The following is an 18,857-nucleotide window of genomic DNA, read 5'->3' on the forward strand; positions in this document are numbered from 1 at the left end:
CTGAGTATCAGATTAAGAAGAAAAACAATATGAAGCTATTTATAATATAAAGTAGTTGTTGTATATTTAAACAAATGTAATTATAAATATTTATTTGAAATGTATTTGAAAGTTAAGGAACTTAAGTTTAGTTACTTGTTCATTTAACTTTAATGACTTTGTGGGTTTGATTCACTAACCTGACTCCGCCAGATGGATTTGCTCCGCATATCCATCTGGAAACCTTCTGTTGAAGTAATTTTGGGAAGGGGCGAAAATACTGGCTAGCTGATTGGCCTATGTTGGTGATAGACGGGCCAAATAAACCAATCAGATCAACTAAGCATACGACGTACTAACTGCCAGGCTACTCTTGCAGAAACCAGCCGGGAGAAGAGCAAAAACATCTTTTCCTCTGAGAAAAGCCTCCAGAGCAGTGCTTTGCTCTTCTTTCAGTGAAGAAATACTCTGTAATTCCGATAAAACTTGCTCGATAGCCACGCTAACGCTAGTTTCATCGGCTGAAGCCGCCATGTTCTTTAGGCCTGGAGCGCAGCGGGGCAGAGCAAAGGATGTGGGATTTCGGGGTAAAGCTAGCTCTGCTGCTTAATAATGAAAAATTTACAAACTATCTCAACCCTCGGACTGTTTTATATAGCAAAGATTCAATAAATGAAAGTGAAGCAGAATGCGTCTGCAAACCTTCTCAGAGACGGGTTTGATGGTGTGGTCAAAGCCCACACAGTTCTCGTCCACCATCCTGAGAGCTTTCTGAAAGGCCTCCTCAAAGCTGCGGCCGATGGCCATCACCTCACCTGTGAAGAAAATATTTTTTTTAAACAAAACTAGGAGACAAAAATGTCCTGTTGCTAATGAGGCTTAAACATTTCAAGAATAAAGAACTCACATATTTCTAGTTTTAGTTTCTTTTTTGTCTTTCAAAAGGTAAAAATATATAATAGGAGCAACTAATGAAGACGTCCTTATAAAATGTACTTTACAGGTAGAATTATTAAAGAAAACGTCCTCTATTTCCTTACCTACGCTCTTCATTGAGCTGCCAATCTTAGTAGAAACTCTCAGGAACTTGCTGAGATCCCAGCGAGGCACCTTCACCACACAGTAATCCAAACTGGGCTCAAAGTTTGCTGTGGTTGAGTTGGTGACGGAATTTCTAGAAGATGGTGAACAAAATGTTAATTAAAAAGAATAAAACTAGGGTCTACCATCTTTAAAACACTGTCAGAAGCATTGAATACTAATCTTCAGCCTAACGTAGTTATGGCCATATTTAGTGCCACAGATTGTAGTGATATAACATTAAGGGAAGGCCAGAGAAACATATTTGCTTTCACAACGCTGCACGTAGAAGAATTTTATTTAATTCCACATTTAATTAATTATTGACACATTTCAGACATTGGAAATCAAAAAATCCATCCAAGTTGTCATTTTGTTTTAATAACTGACACTTTATACAATTAGAGAAAATAAAATATACTCTAAGGGGGTCCAGGGACAAATATTTCTATGTCTGGGGTCCAATATTGAGGCATTTAGGTAAACTTAAAACTTTGCCGACTTAATGATCCTCACCCTGCGTTTGTGATTATGATTGAACCCATATGTACCGTGTCTTGTGTATTTCACAACATCAGTGTTGGTTAGCAGAGAAATAGACTCTTTTTGTTATGCACGCTGATACATGTGTATATATTTTGACATATATATGCATGTAAAACCTTTTTTTTTTTTTATTATTATTATTATTAATCCTTTTTTTCTCCACTATTTATTTCTGTATTACCTGCAATTATCTATTCCTACTGGATTGGTGCCCAACACGTTCTTAGGATGGGGGGTTAAAATATAAATACGACTATAACGCCTCCTTGTAATTGAAATGATATAACTGATCTCTGATGCTCAATAAAAAAGTATTAAAAAAAAGAAGAAAACAAGGTAAAGTTAGACGACTTCTTTCGTCTGAAATCAGGAAAAACATTTACTTAAGTTGTGGGAGCGGGATTCCCAGGCCCAGTTTAGCCGCCACGTATGCCAAAGGGTATCCAGTGGCTTTACTGGCCAGAGCGGAGCTCCGTGACAGCCGAGCGTTCACTTCTATGATGTAGTACTGCAGAGAGAGCATTCAGGATCACAACAAAACAAGCAGGCTTAATTGCACATCTTCTACAAACCAGAAGAAAAGCTTCTGGACCCGTTAAGCATACCTGATCAGATTCGGGATTCAAAGCATACTGGATGTTACACTCTCCAACAATGCCGAGGTGACGGATCACCTTAATGGCCGTGTTTCTCAGCATGTTGTACTCGTAGTCATTTAGTGTCTGACTGGGAGCCACAACGATGGACTCCCCTGTATGGATGCCCAGAGGGTCGATGTTCTCCATGTTGCACACCTAGCAGGAAGGCAAACTTAAACAGGTTTCTCCAAATTAGGTGTTTAAGTGTGCGCCTGTCCAGAACTCACAGTGATGCAGTTGTCATAAGCGTCTCGGACCACCTCGTATTCGATCTCCTTCCAACCTTTGAGGGATTTGTCTACTAGGACCTGAGAGGTGTGAGCGAAGGCTGACGTTACCAGGGAGACGAGTTCCTCTCTGTTGTTGGCAAAACCGGAGCCCAGACCGCCCAGAGCGAACGCAGAACGGACCAGGACGGGGTATCCCAGACGCTCAGCAGCAGCAACCGCCTAAAAAAAAAAAAAGAATCAGTCATATGACATGTCGATTATGTTAAAGTTTGTACAGATTTCAGCCTTTTTAAGCCAGTTTAGAGGAAAGGTAAAGAAATAAAACATAAAATTGGCTTTTATAGTGTTTTTATTAAATTATTGCTGCAAGAAACGTAAATAAAAAAGGCAATCCTGTTGGCAGTTTTTTTTATGTTTTCAAAGTTTCATTTTACTTTTAACTGTATTTTCTCAAAGTGTATTTTTCTCTTTTACAGATTTTATAATTCATATTTTTTCTTTTCAATTTCTCGGTTCAAATTCTGTTTCAAAATTATTCACAAAAAACAGCTTTTATGTTTTCAATTTTATTTTTTCATATTTGTTTTTTATTATATAAATTGCATTCTTTTTCTTTTCCGTTTTCCTGATCATGTTCTCTTCACTTCTGCGGATTCGTTTGTACAGGGCTTCAAGTGAAAATGTGATCTGTTAAACCTGCAAAAACTGAAAATTGTAAGTAAATTTTGAATTATTTATTTAAATAAATCTTTAAACAACAGCAAAGTTACTCTCAAAACCTTTTTTCATTTCTGGATTTATTTATGTTTTTATTTTGCAAAATGTGCTCTGCAACAGACATGCAACCTTTGCAGGATGAACTCTGCCTTTCACACAGATTCCTGGAGACGGGCTCAGCCTCACCGTTACCCTGATAGATAAGTTGAAGATGCTGATGAAGATTCTCAGTCATCCAGGTCATAGTTATTCCGTAAAAGTTCAAAAAATATCCATTGGACTTGGTTTCCAAGATTTGGAGACGTTTCGCCACCTCGCCAGGAAGCTTTCTCAATTCAAATGTGAATTTTTCATTTGAATTGAGAAAGCTTTCTGGAGAGGTGGCGAAACGTCTTCAAATCTTGGAAACCAAGTCCAGTGGATATTTTTTGAACTTTTACGGAATAAGCTGAAGATGGATGGATTTACAAAATTGTTTTTTTTTTTTTTTTATTTCCATCCCAAAAAAAGGGTTTTTTGTCTGCAACAATAATGTGACAAAATTCCCCCCACAGCTTACTTCGACAGAAAACAGTCTATTTATGAACGCCCTTAAAAGGAACGGATGGATGGTTGAAAGATTGACAAATCGATGGATGAATTAGTCAAGAGGTGGATAACTGAGCAAAGTATGAATAGGTATGAAAATCTGATGGTTGGATGGACTCATGGACAAGTGAAAGGATTGATACAACTTTTAGACAAAAGGAACATTTTATGAGGTCATTTTCAGTGGTTTTTCCCCACATTAGCCCAGAAGGGGAAAAGTCTTTAATTTTCAATCCATTGATACTTTTCCAGGATGTGGAGGTACACTGAATTTCTCCTCACCTGCTCCACTGAAAGAGCCGCCTCGCTGGGAGCTACATGCTCGTTGATCTCCTCCATTTTCTCCACAAAGATCTTCCTGTCCTCAGTCATCTCGATGGAGGCGACCGGAGTTCCCAGGACGCGCACCTTATACTTCTCCAGGATGCCCAGCTTGGTCAGCTCCACGCCACAGTTCAGAGCCGTCTGACCGCCGAACGTCAGCAGAACTCCGTCTGGGCGCTCATTTCTGATCACCTGGTTAAACACATTAGGATAAATACTTTAATACCACAGTCTTCTTACTTAAATCTGATGCTTTTTTTTTTTTTTTGCTAATCGAGGAACAAACAATGAGAAGAATACCAACCTGAGTGACATAATCTGGAGTAATTGGTAGAAAGTAGACCTTATCAGCGAGACCTTTGGATGTTTGGACAGTGGCAATATTGGGGTTGATTAACACAGTCTGGACGTTTTCTTCCTTCAGAGCCTTTATAGCCTGGAAAGCAAAGAATATTAAGGATCTATATAAATACAACATAGGCTTAATAAAAAGATTTTAAATCAAATCTCTAAAAGTAAATTTTTAATTTTAGAGGGGGAGCAGTTTTCTTGTCTTAGACCTGGGATCCAGAGTAGTCAAACTCTCCAGCTTGGCCAATGGAGAGCCCTCCAGAGCCCAGAATAAGGACTTTCTTGGGTCTGACAACCTCCTCTGTCTTTGGAGAAAAGGGGTATGTGAGATGGTCCATCAAACGCTGCTTTACTGGAGAAAAAAAAACAAAAAAAAAAAACAACATTAATCCCTTTAACAATGACAACAGGTAATTCTGTAAGATACTGGACAGACCATTTCAGTTATTAAAGCCGCCTTTATCTGTTTAATGTTGCATGGATTGGCCTTTAAAATGCATCACAGTGGGAGGAAATATAATTACCGGTTTTCGTCCTGTTGCTCTCTTTGTAGTCCTTGACCGTGTCGAGAAAAACATCAAACAAGCCGACCAGGTCTGTGGGGCCCGCCATGTGCTCAGGGTGGAACTGAACGCTGGAGGATTAGAGCCACGTTATTCAGGTCGACTCTCTCCTGTCAAACTTCAGACGAGTCCAAGTCTCAAACGTTTACCTGAACAAAGGTTTGGTGTTGTGCACAATGCCCTCGCTGGTGTGGTCGTTGGCGTTGGTGAACAGAATGTCCCAGTCGCTCGGCAGGGTGTGCGGGTCGACGGCGAAGCCGTGGTTCTGACTGGTGATGAAGCAGCGATCCGTTCCGTTATGGATGCACGGCTGGTTGTGGCCACGGTTACCATACCTGAATTATAAAACGATAAGGAATAATTATTCATAGAATCATTAGTATTAGATGCATCTATGGCTTTGAGCATATGGAGGATAAAAAGTGCCAAAATTAAATAAATAAATAAAGCATTAAATAATTAAATGTGTCAATAATTAATTAAATGTGGAATTAAATAAATAAATGTGTCATTCATTAATTAAAACCACGTCACTAATATAAAGTGCCACAATTAAATAAATAAATACAGCGATAAACAATTAATTAAATGTGTAATTCATTAAATAAATAAGGAATTAAATATATAAATGTGTCATTAATTTAATAAAATACGTCTTCATTTTATTAAAAATATATATATAATTATTTCAGTGTGCATTTAATTATTTCATGGTCCTGTGTCGCAGTGCATCAAACCATTAAAAGAATCTGTCAAACTCACCCATCAAAGTTAGGGGGCGGTTATCTAACACCTGATTGGTCGCCCTGCACATTAAGGCGAAGCAAATCGATTACAGAGACTCGATTCGCGTTAACCCCGCCCCCTAACTTTGCTGTATTTATTTATTTAATTGTGGCACTTTATATTAGTGACGTGGTTTTAATTAATGAATGACACATTTATTTATTTAATTCCACATTTAATTAATTATTGACACATTTAATTATTTATTTAATGCTGTATTTATTTATTCAATTTTGGCACTTTTTATCCTCCATATGAGCAATATAAGTTGTTTGAAAACATTTTTTCCACTTTTGTGTAGTATTTATCTGTTTTATTAAAAATCTTAATTAGATGCTCAAGTGAACGCTTCATATATCCACACCCATAATACCAGCCTAATTTAATCATAAAATACACTAAAGTTGTAATAAGTAGAAAAAAGTAATCCCCACTTTTTAAAGGAAACCAAATGGTTAAAAAAGTGCTTTTTTTTATACAGAGGAATCCAAGCAAACCATTACTTATTTATCTTTCAAGGTGTCAATAACATTCCAGTAAGCAGTGGGAATGCTTGGTGTCCTGATAAGAAAAAACGACCAAACAGTGGGCTCCCTAATCTCAGTTAGATGGCCCTTCAGGGTCGCTGGGTTTATGTTGCAGATTCAGACGGGTCCAAATCTCCAGTGCACATTCGGTGGATGCAAGACTGCTGAGTGCAGCAAAAAGCCGTCTTTCATGGCTTAACTGTCTTAAACAAAGAGGGGGAAAATGCCATAGATGAAGGATTTTGGGAATCTTCCTTGGATCAGGGAACCTGGTTTGATATTTCTCTCTGTCACGCTTTGAAAAAAATCTTAAGCAGACGACAGGACGAGTATCTGAAGGCTCAATCAATCACATTAGTGAATGAAAATCTACAGTTAAGAGAGGAAACTCACTTCATCTTGTAGGTTTGTGCTCCAATGACCAGAGAGAGCAGCTGATGTCCGAGGCAGATCCCAAAAACTGGCTTTGGCTGATCCACAGAAACCACCTTCTTCACGTTGTTGATGGTGGCCTGACAGAACTGGGGATCGCCGGGACCGTTACTGATGAACAAACCATCAAAATCTGCAAACCAATTAAACCGTTAGTAAAAGATCACAGTCTAAAAAGCAACACTAGAGAATTTGTTTATCAAAATTAAGAGACTTTCATGGCAAAGCAAAGGAAAACCCAGGAGAGGTTGAGCAACACAAAAAAAAAACAAGATGATTGGCAATCAAAGAAACAAAAAAATTAGGATAATCCTCCAAGGAATTAAAAAAGGAATAACATCTTATAAAGAAGAACCTGATGAAATAAACCTGTTTACCAGATCAAAGCATGAAGTACTGACCGTTAGCATCCAGCGGATGGTCCCAAGGAACAACGGTAACACAGGCTCCCCTCTGAGCAAGGCAGCGAATCTGATTGAACTTGATGCCACAGTCGACAGCCGTTATTCGCAAACTACCGGTTGGGTTGAAAACTCTTGGTTCCTAAAAAGAAAAGAGAGCAAAAAACAAAAAAACAACATTAACTGTAAAGTAAAGTAGCTAAACGTGGGTGGAAGCCATTTCTCTTTTTAAACAGGAATGAGGAATTTATTGAACAATCGGTTCTCAGCTACAACATTTTGGTCATGATGTAGGACAGGGGAGAACCAATTAAAAATCAGCGAGGTTTGAATAAAGAAAAATCAACCAGTAAAGGTCCAGAGACATTTTTTATTATAATCCGTTACTTTAAACAGAACTTAATACTGAAATAAAATGAGTTTTATATGCATTTTTAAATTAAAAAAATTGATTTTTCCATTTTAAAATGTTAAGTGTTTTTTGAAGTAGAGAACAACAATCGTTCAGTTTGGTATATAGACAATATCCTGACTCATATTATAAAACATCTGAACTCACCATTTGATTGGTTATTTTTTTCTTTTTTATGTCTTAATGAGAGCAGAGGGCTTTATGCTGCCCTGCAAGGCTTTAAACCTGGGTTTGGATGGAGACAAAGCCATTCTGAAGCCATTCCAGGCTCATTTGTCAGCTTATATATTCCCAAAAACTAAGACTGTTTGTTTAAATGATTGGATGCAAACTATTGGTACTGCAGATTTCTCATCTCCATTATAATATTTAGTTTATACTAAGTGGCTTAAAAGTTTAATCAAATCCAGTCAAAACGCCAGAGAGCGCCTCTCACAAGTTCAATAGAAACTTCTCATCTCAGGCCTGGATGAAGGGATGCTGAGTTTGGAAGCAGAGAACAAACATAGTTCATACAAAACATGTATGATCCTAGTTGTTTCCTCTTAAAAAAAATTCCGTAAAAATTAAAAAAATATCCACTGGACTTGGTTTCCAAGATTTGAAGACGTTTCGCCATCTCTCCAGGAAGCTTTCTCAATTCAAATGTCTGGATCCGCAGTGAGTTTGAGTCTTATATGGACAAAGCCTTGTATCGCTTGTAAACATGCAAATGGTAACCGATGAGTGGGTCGTTTGGTTCCATTGTTAGCCTGTAATATCTGAAACCTGTCTATGATTCTGAGGGTCGGTCATTAAAAGGGGGGGGGGTTGCCGTTAAGGGGGGGGTTGTCTCCTGTAATATCTGAAACCTGTCTATGATTGTTAAGGGGTCGGTCGTTAAGGAGGTATTGTTCACCGGCTGGAGCGGGTAGGTCCCTCGTTCCTCTGTGATGGGGTGGGGGGTTTGGTGATATCTGGAAGGGATCATGTCTATGATTGAATTGTATGTTTTTGGAAGCTGGAATCTGAGTCCACCACATCTGTTTAAAGTTGGTTTTTCTCTCTTAACATAGATGGCTTCCTTCACCTCGCTCTCAAACCACCTATTTTCTTTATCCAGAATGTGAACACACTGGTCCACAAAAGAATGTCCTTTGTCCACAAGGTGTAGGTGTACTGCATAGTCTTGTCCAGAGGAGGCTGCTCTTCTGTGTTGGGCCATGCGTCTTTGGAGAGGTTGTTTGGTTTCTCAAGTATAAAGATCAGAGCATTCCTCGCTGCACTGAACAGCATATACCACTCCGCTCATATTGGGTCTGGGGGTTTTATCTTTAGGATGGACTAGCCTCTGTTTAAGGGTTTGGTTTGGCTTGAAATGTACTGGGATCTGGTGTTTGGAGAAAATCCTCTTGAGCTTTTCAGACACTCCAGAAATATAAGGGATTGTGATGTTTTTGCGTTTAATTTTCTCATCGCCGTTTTCTGTTGCGTGTCTTTTGGATTTCCTTGCTGATTTGATAAATGCCCATTTTGGATATCCACAGTTTTGGAGAGCATCTTTGATGTGTTTCTGTTCTTTGTGCTCTCTTAAAAAAATCCACAACAAAATGAAAATATTTGGGCAGAAACTGAAAATATGCTGGCTGGATGATGGTGGGAATCTTTTTAATATGTCATATTAAATTAAGCGTTCATTTCCGCATGTTTTGCTCCTGAATTTAATAATAATATAGTGCTTGCTCTCCTTGAGCTCCGAGGAAGTCGGAGCGGAGCAGGAAGGGAGGAACAGCGGAGGCCGTACGCTTTGCTTTGCGCAGGAGGTCTGGAGCGCAGCGGGGCGGAGACGGAGGATGTGGGATTTCGGGGTTAGAAACCGTCGTCGGACAACATGCGGTAATTTATAAATGTTTTAAATCAGGTTGGGTCCGGATTAGCCAGCAGGTGGGTCCACCATGGTCTGTTAATCCGTGACCTCTGATGTAGGAGATTCAGTGAAAAGATCATTGGTCTAATGGCACCTGATGGGGCAGCTAATGGATCAATCAACGGTGCTGTGTAGAAATCTGTGGTTTAGGAAACTTGTAGGGTAGAAGCTAAGCTAACACCCTGAAAAAACACTGATCCATGAGACTCAATTAGCCAAAAACAAGAGAATGCAACCTCAGTGAACGTGAAGATTTAAAGTATATTTATCTATGATAACTACATGTATCTCAATACACTAATGAAGATTATTGTATCCTTTATTATAAATTTTAATAATCTGGATGGTTACCTTCATAGACACTTCCTGGACAAGGTTCCTCTGGTCTGGGTTATCAAAGGGAACACTGTCCTCAGGAGTCCCATCTACAACCAGTTTCCCCAACATGGTTCCCTTCTCTCTGATCTTCTTAGTCAGACAGCGAGTGTCGATGCCTTCAAACAAGGAAAACAAAGTCAACGTGTGTTTCAGATTAAGACAAGTCTCTTCAAATGAAGCTTTTCTGACCTTGTAACCCTGGGATGCCATGCTCTTTGAGCCACTGGTCCAGGGACTTCACTGAACTCCAGTGACTCGGATTCTCCGACAACTCTCCAATAATCAGAGCTGCAGCGTGAATCTTGGAAGATTCAAACCACTGAGGAGAACAGTGTGAGAAACAACTGTTAAATACTGTTTAGTCCACTTCAGCTTTTTGATTTATTACGCCTCATTTTATTTCAATTTTACAAAGTCCTTACCTGGCTAAGTCCAAACTCTCCTTCATTGTCGTTTGGTACTCCGTAGTTGCCAATGAGAGGGTATGTGAGCGTCAGCAGCTGGCAGCGGTAGGAGGGGTCTGTCAGAGCCTCAGGGTAGCCCACCATGCCAGTCTGGAACACTAAACACAGAAAACATTCCTCTGTTAAACAAAACTTCACCCAGCTCACCTATCGGCCGGAACAGGGTCAAAGTATTGGATCAGGTCGGCGCCAAATAGACTACTACCAAACTTATAGCATAGTCTGATAAATAGTTCCTCTAAAGTTCTTTAGATGCTTCTTTACTGATTTAGGTCCAGTTTTTCTATCTGATAACTTTAGAGTAAGTGGTATTAGGTTTGCCATACAGCTTTATGTAAAATATAGGAGAATTTAAAGCAAAACCCAAAGGATTTGACAAACTAATGGATTTCTATCTGCTTTCTGAACTAAAGTAGACAGAAATTAATATAAATTCTCTTTGCTTAAGGTCAGGGGTCCCACTCCAGTCTGCATGTTTTAGATTTATCTCAGGCTCTGCAGATCTGACTTCAGAAGATAGGCTTTTGATGAACTTTAATCATCTGAATTGTGAGCAAAACCTGCAGGATCCAGGAGCCCTTAAGGACTGACTTTGGATACCCCTGCTTAGTTTGATAGAGGAGAACAGAAAAAAAAAGAAAGTAATTGTCTTCAACAGTATTAAATGCTAAGACTCCAAATAACTTATTAGTAAGAGTAGAAGGAAAAGAGTAAAGAACAAAGAAGGATAATGGGAAGAATACAAGAAATAAAAAAACAGCATGGGAAGAAGGAAGGTGACACAATATGTAGAAATGAAGCCTCGGTGTTAGAAAGAAGTAGGGATTAAATAATAAATTGGATTAATTGTGATTAATTGATTGTTAAAATAATCGTCAACTAATTTAGTACTTAATTAAACATTAACTGGAATATAGAGACTCTAAAATGTGCCTTTAGCTGAAAGAGAAACCCAATTAGAGCAGTATTTCTACCAACATTGCAAAAAATATATATAAAAAAAAATACATAAACATTTGGCATTTAAGACTATTTTATTTTTCCATCTGTCAATATGCTCTATCCAGAACTCCACAAGTGGAAAAGTTTAAGTTTTACTTGGTTTGATTCCCTAAAAAGTCTATTATAAAGAATCTTTGGCTGCCTGATTATTAATCAATTGATTGAAAAAGTAATCAACAGACTAATCGATTTGCAAAATAATCGTTAGTTGCAACCCTAGAAAGAAGTAAGGACACTCAATAAGGACATAAAGGGGAGACGAAGTACATTAGGAAGGAAATAAAACATAGAATAGGAAATAAAGTTTAAAAAATACAGATATTTTTCAACCCAAAATTGATAGAAAAGTGAAATATAATGGCAGATTCTTTAAAGAAAACCCGATGATAGGAGATTACAGATACTTAACTGAAACACAACCAGCATCACTAATCTACTTTTTTCCTCGGTTTACTTTGAGCTTTGCTTGATTTAGTGCAGAATCCACTTAATATAAAGCATTCAATGCATTTTTGTTATACGTTTATTTAAAGCAGATTTAATGATGCAGATATATTTTCCAATTCTTAAGTAAATCCTCATGTATTTGTGGACCAAATACTGGTCTATGCTACAAGGTTGGACTGCAACGAAATAAAGCAGGGCTCCAGGTTTTTTGAGTTTCATTAACATGAAAATCTATTTTTTTATTTTTTTTTTAAAGAGTGTCCTGTCTGGCAATGTGGCAATAAGAATAATTGTCTTGATGCCAAAAAAAGAGAGCCCAACAGATTTTGCTTTCACAAGTGGAGCAGTACAGCTATCGCCATAGTGTTCCCCTTGATTTATCCATATAAATAGCTTTATTATAATCATGCAGGCAGTATTACAGATTATATGGACACTGCAATGTAAAAACAGGAAAGGAAAAACAGAAAAAAGGAGAACAGATGAAAGAAAAGAGGAGATATAAGGGAGATGAAAATCTGACACTGTGGGGCATGCAGATCCATTGGAACACCTCTATAGGACCTCAGGAAAGAGATGTAAAAGAAAAAGCTGCTGCTTCTGACAATATTATTTCTGTTTCATTGGCAAATAAAGGGTTAGTTGATCTTTAAACACTGCATTTGTCACACACACAAAAAAACATGTTGGTATATCACAAGGATAAAACGCTGAAATACCAACAAAAAGGTGGGATGCCCATTGTTTTATAAACTGTTTCCCATGGCGATGCCTTGCTTACTTAAAGAAAAATCTCAAACAGTTGATTAAATTGTGACTAATTATTAAATTGGACCCCCCTGGTCTTTGTTAATCCTACACAGGTTTACTTGGAAGTAATAAAATTTAAGCAAGTAATGACATGCATGCTTAAGATCTTTTTAAGGTGACATTGATTGAAAGCACTGTGACAACAGATAACAAAGATACAAGTTATCATAGCCCTATTTGATCTATGGACAGAGCTGCTACCAATGGGGGGGTGGGGGTAAACAGATATTTATGTCTGTTAATTGGACACAATAATTGATGATTATTAATTTCAGGTAATTTGCATTTTCAAACTACTCACCTACTTCCCCCGAAATAGACACATTTGCACCGAAAAGTCGGCCCCTAAATCTTTCTCCATCTTCCAGGATCAAAGTCGCCATAGTTGCCATGTTTTCCCTTTAATGAGCCAAAGCTAACCAAACCACCGGTTCTCTGTTTAAAAGAAAGGTCCCCACGTGAAGCTTTGCCGACGCAACGCGCCAGATGGAAATTATGCTCAAAAAACAGAAAAAAGAGCAGCTTTAAGAGTCAAAATTGTTAGCTAGGTGCTATTTTGTCTGTTCTGACCCAATAAGACTAAAAAAACAACACAGAAAGCGTAGTTTAGAAAGTTTGGCGGTTAAAGGGGCCGGAAGGATGACAGAAAAGTGTTCCACGCGCGCCGCCAGCAGCGTGGAAGTCGGCCCGCGGTGTGTACCCGAATGTTTGACGCAATCAGGAATTGTAGCGTCCGGTAATAATTTTCAAAATAAAATTAAAATATACAACTTTACTGAGAAAAATTGAAATGATCAATTAAAATATTATCTTTAACTCTATGCAACATCTTAATTCATTTTCGGAAAGGGGAAGGTAAATCACTTATTAAGAGAAGTGGTTGAGCAATAATGCAATAATGTTTGTGTCAGACATTATAGGTTGCCGAGCTGATGGATGAAATCTGGAATCATTAATTTCACTGATATAAGTTAACTGATTTCTAAAATTGTATTTCAATGTAATATGAGAAAAAAGTCAGATTTCTGACTTTAATCTCAGAATTCTGACTTTCATCTCCGAGTTCTGACTTCTGGATTTTTTCTCAGAATTCTGACTTTGATCTCAGAATTCAGAGTTTTTTTCTTAGAATTCTGATTTTTTTTTCCTTAGAATTCTGACTTTAATCTCAGAATTCTGATTTTTTTTCTCAGAATTCTGACTTTTCTTTTCTCAGAATTCTTTCTTTAATCTCAGAATTTTGGATCTTAATGTAGATGGGCACCATGAAGGAAGAGATGTGGGAGCACTCAGCTTCACTGACAAAGATGTGAGTTTGGGAGGGCTAGTAACACTTTGGTGGAAAATGACAATTTAGGCAACTTTTTATGTACCAGAGCGGTCCCCGGTGATGCTATTTCATTAATGGAAGAGCAGAAGGTGATTAAAACAAGAGAGCTAGTTTAGTCTCTAAAGCAGACATGGCAACGGCTTGATGCTAACATGTTTGTCAGAATTATTTATTTTTTTCTCATATTTAAGTGGCACTAATCCTCTTCCGTACTAACGCAATGCATACATGTTTTTTATTTATTTATCTATTTATTTTTGGTTTAACGGTGAAATATGGTGGTGAAGATTCTCAGTCATCCAGTCTGCGCAGCTTAAATTTTAGTTTGAAAGGGTCGTTTACTCGTTTCCTTTGTGACGTCACCGTAAACCAGCCTTTTTTCAACGTCGTAATTTTTTTCTGTGCCTCTTGTAATGATTTGGCTATCTGGTTTCTGCGTCAAAAGCCGTACATTGGTAAAACGAGCTGCTAGAAAGAACAATATTTTGTTGTGCAATTTCAGGCTTTAACTAATGTTTCTTATTAAAAGCTACATACTTTTAACTGTCGGATAGCCAAAAGCAACGTACTACATTAAACATCTAAAAACATAAATAAGTCAATTGTGGATACGGCTCTCAGCATTATTTCACATTATTTCACAGACACTATCGACACCAACTGGAGACGATGAGGCGTGGCACTAAATACATGACAGTTGGCATGGTTAGTGTGGAAGGGGATGTAGCTCAGTGGTAGAGCGCATGCTTTGCATGTATGAGGCCCCGGGTTCAATCCCCGGCATCTCCAATAAGCTTTGCTTTTCGCCATTTGTTCTTTAAACCTTTCCAACAAAGTGACTTCGTATATTAATCTAATGAGATATGTGCATCAAAATTGATTCTATTCAGAGCCCTCTAAAAAATAATTTTAACTACCTATAGTCAAACCATTTATCAAACAGATTTATTCTGATTTGAAAATTATTTTTGACTCCAATTTGAAAAACGAGGAGCTGGATGCAGCGGTGGGTAAATCTGCAGCTATATCACAAGGACAAGATAGTTTAAATGTAAACTTTAACAGTTTCTGGTCTGATCTAAGATAATTACTTAATGTGGTCCTGAAATAATATTTACATATTAAGAAACTACTAACAGCAATAACACAAGGATTGAAATCTTAATAACAAAATCAAACAAAGATAAAACAATTATTTATATTATTTTACTCCACATAGGCTTTAAGATTCTTCGATATGCCTTGGCCAATAGTCTTAAAAGTTGAACTCAAACAACTTGGAAACTTGGATGAAACTTGGCTATGTTAATACATAACTACATCCATCATGTTTTAGATTTTTTAGATTTTAAACATCTGGTTAAGGATCAAGGTAACATTTTGTCTTTGATTTCTTTAAATCTTTTGATAGGGTTGAACTTCCCTTCAGTTTACAGTGATCACATCATTTTGATTTTGAAGAGTTTCAGTCTGGCTTTAGAGCTCATCATAGCACTGAAACAGCTCTGGTGAAAGTCACTAATGATATTCTCATGGCCTCAGATAATGGACTTGTATCTGTGCTCGTCCTGTTGGATCTTAGTGCTGCATTTGATACAGTTGACCATAATATTCTTTTAGAAAGACTTGAATATTTTGTTGGAATTAAAGGAACAGCACTAGACTGGTTTAAATCCTATCTATCTGATCGAATTCAGTTTGTTTATCTTAATGATAGATCTTCAACACACTCAAAGGTTACCTGTGGAGTACCACAGGGATCAGTGCTAGGACCAATTCTCTTTACTTTATACATGCTCCCAATTGGTAGAGTTATTAGACAGCATGGGATTAATTTCCACTGTTATGCTGATGATACCCAGCTATATCTATCTATAAATCCAGATGAAGCTAACCCATTACATAGATTACAGGCATGTCTTGAAGACATAAAAACCTGGATGACTCTTAACTTTCTGCTTCTGAATGCAGACAAAACAGAAGTTATAGTCTTTGGACCAGAGTCTCTGAAAAAGAAGCTGATTAGCCAGTCACTTCATTTGGATGGGATTAAACTGATTTCAGATAATAAAGTAAAAAATCTTGGTGTTATTTTTGATCAGGACCTGTCATTTAAATCCCAGATCAAAGAGGTTTCTACAATTTCCTTCTTTCATCTGAGGAACATTGCAAAAATTAGAAATATCCTGTCCAGGGGTGATGCTGAGAAACTAGTCCATGCATTTGTTACTTCAAGGCTGGACTATTGTAATTCTTTACTATTTAGGAAGTCCACAAACTGTAGTTAAAAGCCTTCAGCTGATCCAAAATGCTGCAGCCAGAGTTCTGATGAAAATTAAAAAGAGAGATCATATCTCTCCTATCCTGGCTTCTCTTCATTGGCTTCCTGTTAAATCAAGAATAGAATTTAAAATCCTCCTTCTCACATATAAAGCCTTAAATGGCCAAGCTCCATCTTATATCAGAGATCTGATTGTTCCTTATGTTCCTAACAGAGCACTTCGCTCTCAATCTGCAGGTTTACTAGTGGTTCCTAGAATTTCTAAAAGTAGAATGGGAGGCAGATCTTTTAGTTATCAGGCTCCTCTCCTGTGGAACCAACTACCAGTTTTAGTCCGTGAGGCAGACACTCTGTCTACTTTTAAGACTAGGCTTAAAACTTTCCTTTTTGATAAAGCTTATAGTTAGGGTGGCTCAGGTTATCCTGAGCTATCTCTATAGTTATGCTGCTATAGGCTTAGACTTTTGGAGGACATAGGGACCCCCCATTTCATCATTCTGCTTCATTCTCTCTCTGTTCTCCTATTCTGCAGAATCTGTTAGTTCAATCTCTAACCTTCTGCTCTCTCTGCTTTTCCTCAAAGTAGCTTTGCCTCGTCTGTTCCTGTTTGGCTGTGACGTCATCCTGGAAAGAAACATCAGCTGTGCTGCTTCCATCAACACCCTTGTTTGTAGATGTTGGAGATCGGCCTGTCTTCAGGTGTGGTCCTGTTTCTCTGGCCGTGGCTGGGTGGATGTGCTCTCTTCATCCTCTGGCATGGGAGCTGCCTTGGAGCTCGTCTGCCTGGCTGTGTGTTTCCTGGACGGGGCCGCCTTTTACAGCCTCTTTTTGTATCTCTGCTTCTGTCTCCTTGAACCCCAGTCGGCCTCGGCAGATGGCCGCTCACACTGAGCCTGGTTCTGCTGGAGGTTTCTTCCTGTTAAAAGGGAGTTTTTCCTCTCCACTGTCGCTACAAGCATGCTTAGTGTGAGGGATTGTATTTGAGTCAATGAGTCAATGCAATCAACTGGTTTTCCTTAGATAGAAAACTTTGTATCAATTTGACTGTATGATCTGGTTGAACTGTAAAGTGCCTTGAGATGACATGTGTTGTGAATTTGGCGCTATATAAATAAACTGAATTGAATTGAATTGAATTGAAAGGAAAATATTGTCTCGACATTAAGAGGTGGTCCGCAGCACCAAATTCCTGGGGATGCTGGTGAAAATTCTCACCCCTTCTAGTTAAAAATCTTCAGCAGCTGGGGGTGCACATTATAGACAACCTCACCTGGACTGTAAACATCACCTCACAAGTCAAAAGGGCACAAAAGCGCATGTACTTCCTGCAGAGGACTAGGAGAAGCACCATAGAGAGCGTTCTGACCAGCTGTCTCCCTGTGTGGCGTGGAGGCTGCAGTGCCTCAGACTGGAAGAAGGTGAGAAGAGTAGTAAGAACAGCAGAGAGGAAGAGGGGGCTCCTCTTCCCTCCATAAAAGACTATTCATCCCAGCGCTGCATGTCCTGAGCCCGTAACATCATCAATGACCGCTCACACCCCCACCATGTACTGTCCTCCCTGCTGCCCTCTGGGAGGAGGCTTCACAGCATTCAATGCAGGTCGAGCAGATTATGAAACAGCTTCTTCCCCATCATCAATGCGATTTTGTTTTGCACCATGTTTTTTTCTCCCACAATGTTTACATTTGATCACTGTTGCACTTTAAGAAATGGGAATGTCATGAAAGCTGTACAAAAGGAAATGTCGTTTTGTAAACAAAATGAGAATAAAAGTTCTATAAGTCTAAGTCACCATGTTTTAGATCTGTTAGATTACAAACATCTGGTTGATGATCAAGTTGCCATTTTGTTCTTAGATTTCTTTTAAAAGGTTTGAACATCCCAGCATTTTGATTTTGGGGAAATGTTTTTTAATATTATCTCAACATTGTATAAAGATATAAAAAGCTCTGTGTTACTTTATACAGGAACTACAAGGAGATTTAAAGTAAAAAGAGGTATTCGAATAATCCTTTACTTTTGATTATAGAAACAGAAGTATTGATTGATTAATTGATTGATTGGTTTTATTCATCTCCCAGTGGAGAAATTTACTCGTGACATTAGCTCAAATAGTCAAAAAGAGAAGAAGAATGTGCCAAAGGAAGAAAAAGATGCATGGGATATATACGGTATATACAGTGCGTCCACACATGACAGCTTTTTTTTGTTTTTTAATAGCAGGATTATCATACAAGGTTTTTTTTTAACGGAGGGGATTAGGGGCACTGAAAATATAAAAAAAGTTAATTGATTTTTTAATTTTATTTCAGTTTAATATGGGAAAAGAAGTTAGAATTCTGAGAAAAAATTCAGAATTCTGACTTTTTTCCCTTAATAAATGGAAATAATATTTAAAAAACATTTTATGGCCCTAATCCTCTTCCGTAGTTTTTGCACATGGCGTTTACGTTGGTATTTATATAGCTGGATATTCATATATACATATTGCACTGTGTGTCAGATATAAAGAAACAGGATATTGCAAAGTGTATTAAAAAGTTTAATGTACATTAAACATTGTACAAGTTATTGTCGTTGCAGTGTCGCACTGTAGATTCTGATGGCAGCGGGGATGAATGACCTGCGGTAGCGCTCCTTTTTACAAGCAGGGTGTAAAAGTAAC

At 38.1% G+C, this 18,857-nt stretch overlaps 1 protein-coding gene and 1 non-coding gene across 2 annotated transcripts in view; one reads left to right on the plus strand and one right to left on the minus strand.

Annotated features, from left to right (window-relative positions):
- The window catches only part of cad (carbamoyl-phosphate synthetase 2, aspartate transcarbamylase, and dihydroorotase), a 40,051-nt gene extending 26,782 nt beyond the window's left edge, over positions 1 to 13,269 (minus strand). Inside the window, exons 1-16 of the mRNA XM_038304140.1 lie at positions 12,883 to 13,269; positions 10,281 to 10,420; positions 10,048 to 10,177; positions 9,832 to 9,974; positions 7,163 to 7,304; positions 6,723 to 6,894; positions 5,166 to 5,351; positions 4,978 to 5,087; positions 4,663 to 4,805; positions 4,407 to 4,538; positions 4,061 to 4,294; positions 2,471 to 2,692; positions 2,211 to 2,399; positions 1,989 to 2,113; positions 1,020 to 1,153; positions 682 to 794 (exon numbers count right to left, since the gene is read on the minus strand). Of these exons, the coding sequence (XP_038160068.1) occupies positions 682 to 794; positions 1,020 to 1,153; positions 1,989 to 2,113; positions 2,211 to 2,399; positions 2,471 to 2,692; positions 4,061 to 4,294; positions 4,407 to 4,538; positions 4,663 to 4,805; positions 4,978 to 5,087; positions 5,166 to 5,351; positions 6,723 to 6,894; positions 7,163 to 7,304; positions 9,832 to 9,974; positions 10,048 to 10,177; positions 10,281 to 10,420; positions 12,883 to 12,973 (2,406 nt within the window). The 5' untranslated portion in view covers positions 12,974 to 13,269. The remainder of the gene's footprint in view (positions 1 to 681; positions 795 to 1,019; positions 1,154 to 1,988; positions 2,114 to 2,210; positions 2,400 to 2,470; positions 2,693 to 4,060; positions 4,295 to 4,406; positions 4,539 to 4,662; positions 4,806 to 4,977; positions 5,088 to 5,165; positions 5,352 to 6,722; positions 6,895 to 7,162; positions 7,305 to 9,831; positions 9,975 to 10,047; positions 10,178 to 10,280; positions 10,421 to 12,882) is intronic.
- Positions 13,270 to 14,628: 1,359 nt separating this feature from the next.
- trnaa-ugc lies at positions 14,629 to 14,700 on the plus strand. Its single transcript has one exon. It is a non-coding gene; the product is annotated as a tRNA-Ala (tRNA).
- The last annotated feature ends 4,157 nt before the right edge of the window (positions 14,701 to 18,857 follow it).

This window comes from Cyprinodon tularosa, unplaced genomic scaffold, assembly GCF_016077235.1.
Source record: "Cyprinodon tularosa strain WSP-4 unplaced genomic scaffold, ASM1607723v1 ctg526, whole genome shotgun sequence".
Taxonomy (NCBI): Eukaryota; Metazoa; Chordata; class Actinopteri; order Cyprinodontiformes; family Cyprinodontidae; genus Cyprinodon; species Cyprinodon tularosa.